This window comes from Ceratotherium simum, chromosome 16 (assembly GCF_057802395.1).
Source record: "Ceratotherium simum simum isolate JZ-2026a chromosome 16, ASM5780239v1, whole genome shotgun sequence".
NCBI classification, from domain to species: domain Eukaryota; kingdom Metazoa; phylum Chordata; class Mammalia; order Perissodactyla; family Rhinocerotidae; genus Ceratotherium; species Ceratotherium simum.
The window spans coordinates 48,304,954-48,317,167 of record NC_141915.1 but is presented as its reverse complement, the minus strand read 5'-3'; the positions used below and the strand labels follow the sequence as shown (position 1 = coordinate 48,317,167).

At 38.9% G+C, this 12,214-nt stretch overlaps 1 protein-coding gene across 9 annotated transcripts in view; it reads right to left on the bottom strand.

The window, feature by feature from the left end:
- Positions 1–12,214, bottom strand: part of HELZ (helicase with zinc finger) — a 154,767-nt gene that overhangs the window by 127,061 nt on the left and 15,492 nt on the right. For 5 of the 9 annotated variants that reach the window (XM_087441462.1, XM_087441456.1, XM_087441464.1 and 2 more), the window contains one exon: positions 696–923. In XM_087441462.1, coding sequence (XP_087297588.1) covers positions 696–905 — 210 coding nt within the window. In that variant the 5' untranslated portion in view covers positions 906–923. Of the gene's footprint in view, positions 1–695; positions 924–4,892; positions 5,012–7,791; positions 7,831–12,214 lie in introns of all 9 variants that reach the window. The other 4 variants (XM_087441458.1, XM_087441459.1, XM_087441457.1 and 1 more) reach the window with 4 other exon arrangements.

Genomic DNA, 12,214 nt, shown 5'->3' with positions numbered 1-12,214 from the left:
AGTGACCTGACGGGTCCCACAGGATCTAGCCCTGTTACCCTCTCCCCCTTATGCACTTCACTCCAGCACTATGGCCTCCTAACTGTTTCTCGAATGTGGCAGGCATTCTTCTACCTCAGAGTCTTTGCACTGACTATTCCCTCTGCCTATAACGCTCTTCCTCCAGATTATGAGAAGGCTCCCTCACCTCCTTCGCATCACCGTATCAATAAGCCCTACCTTGAGCACCTGATTTAAAATTGCAACCTCACCCCTAACCCTAGTATCCCCAATCTCCCTTGCTTTGTTCTACTTTTTTTCATGCAGATTGCCACCTTTTAACAATCTAAACTGTTTACTTATTTATAGTGCCTATTGTTTACTGTTTGTTCCCCTACTAGAAAAAGAACCATGAAGAAGTGATCGTTTTCTTTTTCGCCAAGGTATACCAAGTACCTAGAACATAGTATGCACATAGTATGCACTCAATACATATTTGTTAAATGAGTGGATAATCCAAAATGCTGTACAATTTTCAAGGCTTAAAAACGCAGTTGCTTGCCATCAGAGATATTCAGCAATCACTAGCCTCTTCATTCATCTCTTCAGCCCAAAATTAGGTGATCTGCAGAGGGAGTGATGAGCAATAGTCCCCACTCAATGAAAGAGGCCATTTTACATGGTTCAGCATTGGCTTATCAACACTGTTCACTCACCAATTGCAAAAATGAGGCAATTCTGTAAAGAAGACTCTCAATTTTGATGCTTTCTATCTCCAGTGGACATGGCCCTGTGAAGTCAGCCATGGAGTACTGGCCAAGAGAAAGGAGGGCCTCTGTGCAGTGCTTGAGGGCCATTTCATAGTCCTGCCTCTTAAGTGATTCACACGCTTGTTCACATGACTTCTCAGCTCTTCTGTCTTCCATGACTCAGGGACAAAAATCCTAAAGACAGGGCGAAAGAACAAGAGAAGGTTTTTAAAACTTATGAATTATACAGTCTAGCCCCATTCCTATCTCAGCTAGCTATTATAATTATCTATCTGAATGGTTACTCTCAACGAGCCTTTTGTTCTTTTTTTTTTTTTTTTGGTGAAAAAGATTGGCCCTGAGCTAACATCTGTTGCCAGTCTTCCTCTTTTTGCTTGAGGAAGATTGTCCCTGAGCTAACATCTGTGCCAATCAACCTCCGTTTTGCATGTGGGACGCTCCCACAGCATGGCTTGACGAATGGTGTATAGGTCCACGCCAGGATCCAAACCCGCAAACGCCGGGCTGCCGAAGCCAAGCTCGTGAATTTAACCACTACGCCACTTGGCTGGTCCCTAAACCAGCCTTTTGATCAAGGTCGCAGCTGAGCAGCAGCTATGATGCTACAAAATCTATACTTCTCTTTTATATTTTATCAAAACTGTACTAAGATCCAAGCAAAACGTCAACTGCAAGTCAGGATAATACCAACAATACATCAAATTTATAAATGAGACAAATTTATAAATGAAACATGACTTTGACTGCAGAGCACAACAAATCTTGGAGGCTTCTCTTTGTTTTTTTTTTAACCAGAAGGTGCAGAAGTGTTTCGCATCCAAACCTCCCAATTTCAGTCAAATTCTGTGACTGTGACTGCAGAGGATCAAAATCTATACCATGTAGGATTTTTCCCACCAATATAAAAAACTGACTAAAATGCAAGTTTGAACTGCCTATTAATTCAATTCAGTGAATAGTTCCTGAGGCCAGGCTCTGTGCTAGCAGCACTGAATTCAAAGCTGGAGCACGTCATCCCTGCTTTCCAGAAATTCAGACTCTAGCAAGAGAGGCAAAGCACAAATGAACAATTACAAGAAAGACTTATTCCATCTGCCGAAAGGCATGAGCCGGCCTTGAAAGGTGAACAGAAGTTCAGCACCCAGAGATGATACAGAGAGCATATGTGAGCTATTGAGAGAGAAGAGTTCAAGAGAAATCACCAAGAGGAGAAAGTACACAACTTAAACTCCAGGTGTGTCAGAGGAGGAGGAGGAGAAGCTATGAGTGACCTCAAATGCCACAAGAAGTGAGGGCTTTATTCCATAAGCAATGGAGCATGATGGAAAGTTTTTAAATAAGGAAGGAATGTATCATATATAAATCCTGTGAAGAACTGGTGAGAAGCAGGCATTACCATTAATAACAGACCACTATAATAGTCCAAGTAAGAGATACCAAGAATTTAAGAGCAGCCTCGGGCCGGCCCCGTGGCTTGGTGGTTAAGTGAGTGCGCTCCACTGCTGGCGACCCGGGTTCGGATCCCGGGCTCGCACCGACGCGCTGCTTCTCCGGCCATGCTGAGGCCGCGTCCCACGTACAGCAACTAGAAGGATGTGCAGCTATGACACACAGCTATCTACTGGGGCTTTGGGGGGAAAAAATAAATAAATAAAATCTTTAAAAAAAAAAAAAAAAAAAAAAAAGAGCAGCCTCTCCCTAGCTATATCACTTATATAGCAGGGAGCAGAAAACCTGGGCAGAGAAGACCTAAAACCCTTCGACCTGACAATCACAATACTGCTTCAGAGGATCACACGTGCTGCCCTCTTGTCAACAGCTCTGTCAGGCTTGGAGATTGCTTTTCCTGCCTGCTCCCACCTTACTCACTCCTGCTCTTTCCTAACTTCCACCTCACCACTGGCCCCAAGGTACTTATGTGTCCCTCCCTCCTCTCTCCAGCCTACACATACACTCTCTGCCTGACCTCTCTAGCTTTTTTTTCTTTTTCTTGTGAGGAAGATCAGCCCTGAGCTAACATCCATGCCAATCCTCCTCTTTTTTTGCTGAGGAAGCCTGGCCCTGGGCTAACATCTGTGCCCATCTTCCTCCACTTTATATGGGACGCCGCCACAGTATGGCCTGACAAACGGTGCATTGGTACGCGCCCGGGATCCAAACCCGGGCCACCAGCAGCAGAGCGCGCACACTTACCTGCTGTACCACGGGGCCAGCCCCTCTCTAGCTTTGATAATGACAAATTATCCACCCTCTCCTAGCTGTTCTGCAGCCATCTGCTGCCTATATACTACAATGAAAGATGAGGGGAGCAAGTTGTTGATGGGTAGCCAAAAGACAGCAGTGGATAAAGCACAATAATGGACATCAGAAGAGGTCTAGGCCCCTTCAACTTTTGAGATTCTTGGTATATCAAAAAAATGTACAAATATGGGATGAGGAAGAATTCAAAAAGGACTTCACTATTTGTCAGCATTTGTTAAATATGGGTGGTACATACATGGGGTACAACATAATATTCTCTACTTTTCTCAGTTTGAAATTTTTAATTAAAAAATACCAAAACATAGTTTTCAAATTTACAGGATATTTTAAATGTTTACATTTAACAAATTAACACTTTTAACATAAAAAATGAAATCTAATTGTGTTATTCACAACATAATCCAACAAATATTCAGAGTACTGTATCCTCAGTCTTTATATGGCCTCCCTTTAAACTTCCTCAGCTTTCCTTCAATGAACTATAATTCCCAGTTTGGTTTAAGAGAACTTAAATATTTTTAAGTTATAGTTGGCATTTATGCCCCTTATACAAACACACATTAATCTGGGTGAAATCAATTATCAAACAAAAATAAAAAATAATGATTTCTATACTACTACAGTGACTTTGTCCATTAGACACAAGAATGGCATTACAAGCTAATCACTAACTAATTATATATAGACCAGAGTTGATGCTATTGACATTTTGGGCTTAATAATTCTTAGTTGTGGGAGGCTGTCCTGTGCATTGTAAGATGTTTAGCAGCATCCCTGGCCTCTACCCACTAGATGCCAGTAGCACATCTCCCAACTTGTAACAACTAAAGATGTCTCCAGACATTAACAAATGTCCCTTGGGTGGTAAAAATTGTTCCTCGTTGAGAACCACTGATATAGACAAGCATAGTGTTTGCTTGCTAGATAACAGCAACAGTAGATGGATAAATCCATGGATACCAAAGGCCTTAGAACTAGCAAATCTTCCCTATAAAACTGCCAGCCCACACCTAGAAAATATTACAAAAAGAAGTAAAAAGAAAAGAAAAACTAATAGTGCACAAGCTAAAATCTTTCCTAGGGAAAGAATGCAGCACAGTGATCCAGAGCACAGGCTCGGAGCCAGAGGACTTGCATTCAAAACTCACCAGCTCTGTCCCTCACCAGCCCCATCACTCACCAGCTGCGTGGCCTGGGGCAAGTGACTTAACCTCGAGTACCTCAACTTGCTCACCTCTAAAATGGCAAGAAGACAACTAATTCCCACCGCCTGTGGTTATTGTAAGGATTAAGTGAAATAATATGTGTAAAGCACTTAAAAGAAAGCCTGGCACTCAGTGAGTGCTCAAAAGTGATGGCTATTGTTATGTCCCTAAAATTTCAAACTTTCCGTATATATAAAGTGGAAATCACTTTACTGATTTCAACATACAATATTGTATTTCTAGAAAATAAAATATCACTCTATGTAACTACTTTACCTACTTGACAGAGGAATTATTTTCAACTACTTCCTCTGTCTCAGTAAACTGATAATGATTATGTAAGAATAGCCATTGGAGAAATAAGTGCATTTGTATGTCACTGATAAAGACAAGCTAACCTCTAAAACTGGCTACGAGGGGAGGTCACAAAGACTACTGTCAACATTAGTCACCAAACATATCAGCCAAGGAGACCTCCAACAACATTAATATATAAGTAAACATTAGGGGCAGAACTATTAATTTCAGGAACTTGGGGGGAAATGACTTAATTTAGAGAGTTAAAGTCTCAGATACATTAGGCTCAGATACCTACCTCAGAAGTGGATATGAAAGTTTCTACCACAATTACCTTTGTTAATCAGATCCTGATAACTAGTTTCTAACTAAGACCTACCTGAATCTCACTAGAGGGGTACTTTACTGTAGTGTGGATCTCAGTACAAAGCAGGTCTCTGTTCAACTGTTTTCTTTCATCGTGCTGAAAACAGCACGACCTTGCTAGATGTGCTCCTGCTGAAGAAGATAAAGTGCTTTCTCAAATATAAAATAAAAACTGCCAGTCAAAGTCAAAATGAGACAATGTCTCAGGCCATGCTAAAATGGACTACAGAAAATACTTAGTGAGATATCTAGAACTACTTCTCCTGTAAGAGGTCAGTTCCCAGATACACCTCACCGTGTAGCTGACATTCTTGTCTTGGATACACAGATACATCTACAGCATATGATCTGCTGCCCAGTCAGAAGAGCCTGACCTAAGGGCAGACACTGACCAAACTGGGTTTATAAGAGCCTCTCCCCTGGGGACAGAAAGGCCCAGGGAATGGAAGTCACTGGAGCTGAGTCACATGAATCACACCAGTGTAGGAAGAAGCACCACACCCGCCCATTGTGAGGTCCACCCCATCTGCCTTGATTCTTTCTCTTCCAGTTAAAAATTATGCAACTTTTATCAAAAGCATATAAAACACTGTAACTTTCTGCAAACTCCTACTCCTGTGGGGAATATGGACTTAGAGGATGTAACTTTTTAGGCAAGAAAGCTGGAATTAGAAACCAAGATTCTAATCCAATTCCATTAACTCCTGTGATCTACTGCTGACCCATAAAAAGAAACTAGCATCTCATTAGCTGCTTGGCTACCCAGTATCTATTCTTTTTTCAGGTAATAAAAGCCCACAACTCCCCTTTGAGAATTCACCTCTCCCCCACCCTCAGTCCATGTGCTTCCTGAAGAGCTGACTCCACCAGGAATCCAAGGATGTCATGTGACCAGAACTGGCCAATCCGAGTCTCACAGCCTCAAACACAGGATTGGCACAGGGTAAGATCTGTGACCACATACGAGCCAATGAGACATCATGAGACTTTTGCTGAGGCTTCTGGGAAAGAGACAGGGGCTCATTCCTGCTGAATCTAAAATATGAGTGGCTACAGGAGTTGAATATGGTGCGGTCATTTTTCTAACATACAACTGAAGTCTATATAGGAAAAGGCAGAATTGATTCATGGGGAGTAAATGAGTCCTGATGACATCACTTGAGCCCTGAATCCAGCTAGCTGTGTCTAAACTTCGCAGTTAGGTGAGTCAAGAAATTTCTTTCCAGCTTGAGCCAGTTTAGGTTGATATTTTAGGCAGTTAGAGCTAATCTAGATACAGATATAGATATATATGATTAGTACTCCACAAGATGTGAAAAACCAAATAAGCTGATAATTGTCTTGTAAAACAGTGTATATACACATGATTATTAATAACACTGATCACAGTTATTGATTACTAATAACAATAAGTATAAAGAGAAATGGCATGGAAGAGAAATGGCTTAGTGTAATATTTGGTTATTCTGCCTCTTGAAAATATAATTCCAAAACAGTGGTTTAAACAACTTTATCATAAAGCTATTTCAGCAATAATAACAAGAACCATTTACTGAATGCTAACCGTGTGCTAGATGCTGCTGAAAGGACTATACTTATGTATTCTAATTTAATCCTCAGAATGACCTTATAAGATGGATATTATTATCATTATCATTTACAGATAAGGAAACTGAAGCACAGAGAAGTTAAGTTACTTACCCACAGTTACACTGTAAATAAGAGAGGCAGGATTCAAATCCAGACAGTCTGGCGCAGCTCATGCTTTTAGCCATGACACTGATTCTGAACCCAGAAACAATCAAGGTTTAAAGCTGTACTAACGGAGTAGAAACTCAAACTGAGGCACCACCAAAATCATCAAATGTGAATGTAAATAAAATATTACCATTTTAACTCTGGAACATTCTTCCTACATAGTTCTGCATTATAAAAGTATACATATGTTAACCACGTTAGTGATTACCATTTTAAAAAGTGTGAAAAACCTCACAAACCTAAGCCAATCATCTCCTTTGGTTAAACAAAAGTCCTGTGTGTCCCCAAGACTAAGGAGTATATCAATTAGCACCACCTTTTTATAAAATGATAACATTTGTACCTTCCAGAAAAGTCAACTTTATGAGAACATTGCTATCACTAAGTTACTTTTCACCACTTTTTTGAACAGAACTTGTTTTAAAATCTATCCATGTTAGTACAATCCAAAAAAAGAAAAAAATTTTGATAAACTGGACTTCATTAAAATTAAACATTTTTGCTCTTTGAAAGACACTGTTAAAAGAATGAAAAGACAAGCTAAAGGCTGAGAGAAAACTATTTGCAAATCAAATATGTGAAAAAAGATTTGTAGCTGAATATATAAAAAACTCTCAAAACTCAACAATGAGACAACAACCCAGGGCCAGCCCCGTGGCTTAGCGGTTAAGTGCGCGCACTCTGTTACTGGCAGCCGGGGTTCGGATCCCGGGCGCGCACCGACACACCGCTTCTCCGGCCATGCTGAGGCCACGTCCCACATACAGCAACTAGAAGGATGTGCAGCTATGACATACAATTATCTACTGGGGCTTTGGGGGAAAAATAAATAAATAAAATTAAAAAAAAAAAAAAGACAACAACCCAATTAAAAGCAGAGCAAAAGACTTCAATAGACACTCCACAAAGAGGATATAATGATGGCAAATAAGCACATGAAAAGATGTTCAATGGCATTAGTCACCAGAGAAATGCAAATTAAAGCCATGATTAGATACTGCTACATACTACTACATGGTTAAACTTAAAATATTGGTAGTATCAGTGATGTGGAGTAACTGGAATTCGCATATATTACTAGTGGGAATGTAAAATGGTATAGCCACTACGTAAAAAGGGTTGACAGTTTCTTACAAAGTTAAAAATATACTCACAATATGACCCAGCGATTCCCTCTCCCCACAGACAGCACCCTAGAGAAATGAAAACTTATGTTCACAGAAAAATCTGTACACAAATGTTTACAGCAGCTCTATTCATAACTACTAAAAACCGGAAACAACCCAAATGTCCTTTAATAAGTGACAATAGAAAACTACTCAGCAATAAAAAGGAATAAACTTTCAATACATGCAATAACTTAGAAGAATTTCAAAAAGAGAGTAAAAGAACCCAGTCTCAAAAGCTTACACCCTGTATGATTCCATTTGTATGATATTCTCAAAAAGACCAAGTATTGGGATGGAGAAAAGGTCAGTGGTTGCAGGGGTGATGGGATGGGAAGGGGTAACTATGAAAGGACGGCATGAGCGACTTTTCTGGAGTGATGATACTGTTCTGTGATGACACTGTATCCTGATTGTGGTGATGGCTGCACAAACCATACATGTGTTCAATTAATAGAACTGTATACCAAAAAAAAAAAGTCAGTTTTACTGTATGATAATTTTAAGAATAAAATTTTTAAAGTATTGTTAAAATATGCATCTCAATGTCACAATGCACATCGTTTTTAAAAACCAAAAAGAAATAGATACAGAAGGATAAGTTTGTTGTTAATAAATGAAAAACCTACACAATTCCCTTTCTGCGCACGTAGGTTTTAGAGGCAAGAATGGAGCCTCAGAAAGAATGTCTCCAAATAGGACAATCATTGAGTTTACTTCGCACAAAATGTGGGATACTTTTGAAGAATTCCATAGTAGCTAAATAACTGGTCCAGGACCAAAGGTAAATATTGGAAGAAAAATGAAATCAACAGTGTACCACAGAGGTGGTAGGCATACTGGCCTGGACTAAGACATTTTCAGTAACAGATGCTAAGAAGGGAGGTGATTTATAAGCATCATTCTGTTCCCACTGTGGACTTCGTTCTGTAACAGTATGACAATAACCACCAGGCCACCATGAAATCAAGTCATGAAATGTACTCATTTTTAAAACATCAGTTATCTTCCTTAAATTAACCTTTCTTGTTAATGTAGTCATGGTCTTCTTTTATTTCAAAAGACCTAAATCTTATTTGATTAGAGACAGACTTCAAAGAACAAAAGTAAACTGTGATCAAATAGCAGAAGCCAACAGTAGTAACTAAAATTTCTTCACTCTAAATTGAAGATGATATCTGTATCTCTGTTATACATTTGTCTCCATTAGGAAAAAAAAAAACTATCTACCTCATAATTAACTCAGATGGAATGAATCAGACTGCATTTGTAAAGGTTTTAGAAGACTGATAAGTTGGGCTAAACATTACCACCATCTACTTTGACAGAAATTACTAACATCCATAATCGGTTCTTGATTAGATCTCAAATTATCTTTAATTATTAAACTATATAAACCATAAAACCATAGGAAAACTTAAAACACAAACATAATAAATACATAAGTTTCGGGCTGGCCCCGTGGCTTAGTGGTTAAGTGCGTGCACTCCGCTACTGGCGGCCCGGGGTTCGGATCCTGGGCGCGCACCGACGCACTGCTTCTCCGGCCATGCTGAGGCCGCGTCCCACGTACAGCAACTAGAAGGATGTGCAACTATGACACACAACTATCTACTGGGGCTTTGGGGAAAAAAAAGGAGGAGGATTGGCAATAGATGTTAGCTCAGAGCCGGTCTTCCTCAGCAAAAAGAGGAGGACTGGCATGGATGTTAGCTCAGGGCTGATCTTCCTCACAAAAATAAATAAATAAATAAATAAATAAATAAATAAGTTTCTCTACATAACTAACAAAACAAAAATTTAAACAAAAGAAGAACTGCTAGAAAAAAACTAGAGATTCACATTTCTTAAAAAGTCAGTAATTTACCTTTAATCTGCCTCATACATTATTATTTTCCCTCTGGAAACTCAATTATTATCCTGAAAACAAGACTATACTAGAAAGTAAATGTATTGTGACAAAAGAAAGAAAAGCCAGATTGACACATTACTGAAATAACCCACACGACATACCCCAGCAGAGTAAAGCATATCAGAACACGCCCCCTTCCCCTCACTGGGTAGCAGGGCTGTGGTGAGACCCTGCAGCTAGTAAAAGTGTGTCATGCTTCCTCAGGGAGGAAAAAAGTTAAGAACCATTATTCTGGAGATGGCACGGTGGTTCTGAAATGCCTATAAAATAATGTCCAAGCTCATTACTAGATATCCAGGCTACCTACAGTCTAGCTACAACCTAACTTTCCCACCACCTCCCATACAGGCCCTAAGGACAGTCAGGCCTCTGAGTCTCTGACAATGCCCTTCCCTCAGCCCGAATGTCCTTTCCCTCCTCTCTCTGGACCTAAATCCTACCTAGCTTTAAAGGAACACTTCAAGGCCTACTTCCCTAAGTCACTCTCCTCCCAAACCAGCGTTACTTCCTGTAGGATGATTTGGCCTCTTAATCATTTATTATCTTGGATTAAACATATCATGTAAGATGCCTTATCTGCCCAACACAACTATCTTATAAATAAGTCATATTTTATATCATTTATATCCCCATGACAACCTTTCAATTCACTAAAACCATTCAATAAATATTTTAATTGAATTTCCCAAAGAGATGACCTAAAATAACCTAAATGCAAAGCATTCCAAAAACTGTCCTGTACCAAATTCAGTTCTCATTAGAATGCTAAATCATAAAGAGGAATGTTTATTCTTCAAATTTATCTGCTTTTATCCAAAACTGGAATCTGTGATGGTTGTACAGGATGTAGAGACAAAATATTCTGTAAAATAAAAAAGTTTTATTTATTGTACTATGCTTAATATTCAGTCAGACTTGCATTTTTCTCTAAACTCTTATAAAATCACTGAGTATGCAAGAAGCATTAGAAGAGAGACTAAGCCTATTGAGAAGAAAACTAGAAACTAAGATCATCAATCATATTCTGCTTTGAATAATCTCTTTCTAAAGAGGTAAATTCTCCTAAACTCCAGAATGAATGGAATTCAACACGGCAAAGTAAAATGTTTTAAATACATTAAAAAAAAAAAGTCCTGATGGGCTTTCTACTATCTGTTTTAGTTACTAAAATGATAAAAACAAGAAAAACTAAATTTAAAAAAAGTTATATCAACAGCTAAAATTGAGAATTTTTTTTTTCCATTTACCACTTTGATTTCTCCTGACCCATTTTTTAGCATTTTCAGCAATTCTGGAGATACCCTTCTTAGTTTCAAAAATTCTAAATTATTTCTTGAAGAGTTTGAGCCTCCTCCCAAATCATTTAACATGCTTACTAATCAATAAAGATATGAAAAAACAAAAAACCCATATTTACAAAGCAAGCAAATTATATTAAAAGAATGACTTCTAGAAAGGGTTGCTGCTTGCCAAGAAAATTTTATTATAAAACATATTCTATTCCTTGGATTTCTTCATTTTTCCTTCCAGATTATCTGTGTAGACTTGTAAACACATCATAATCCAGAACAGTTGAGCTTTTTAAATAAAACATAAATCAATCTAGAAGAACCAACTGCATAGTTAAAACAAAAGGGTATTACCCCCACTACCACCATCGTTATCCCTCTTAAAGGCTGTCTTCAATTTACCAACAGTCTATGCTCTAAAACTACATTTTCAAATCAGATGTTTAAAAGTCAGAACATGCAACAACAAAAGACCCTGAATAGCTAAAGCAATCCTGAGAAAAAAGAATAAAGCTGAAGGTATCACAATCCCTGACTTCAAAATATACTACAAAGCTATAGTAATCAAAACAGCACGGTATTGGGGCCGGCCCAGTAGCCTAGTGGCTAAGTTCACATGCTCCACTTCAGTGGCCCGGGGTTCATGCGTTCGGATCCCAGGGGCAGACATACACACCACTCATCAAGCCATGCTGTGGCGGCGTCCTGATTAAAAATAGAGGCATAGATGTCAGATCAGGGACAATCCTCCTCAAGCAAAAAGAGGAGGATTAGCAACAGATGTTAGCTCAGGGCCAATCTTCCTCACAAAAAAAAAAAAAAAAACCTGTATGGTACTGGCAGAAAAACAGACACACACAGATCAATGGAACAGAACCGAAAGCCCAGAAATAAAACCACACATCTGTGGACAGCTAATCTTTTGACAAAGGAGCCAAGAACATACAATGGAGAAAGGAAAGTCTCTTCAATAAATGGTGTTGGGAAAACTGGACAGCCACATGCAAAAGAATGAAAGTAGACCATTATCTTACACCATATGCAAAAATTCACTCAAAACAGATTAAAGACTTGAATGTGAGACCTGAAACCATAAAACTCCTAAAAGAAAATATAGGCAGTACACTCTCTGACATTGGTCTTAGCATTATTTTTTCGAATACCAGGTCTACTCAGGCAAGGGAAACAAAAGAAAAAATAAACAAATGGG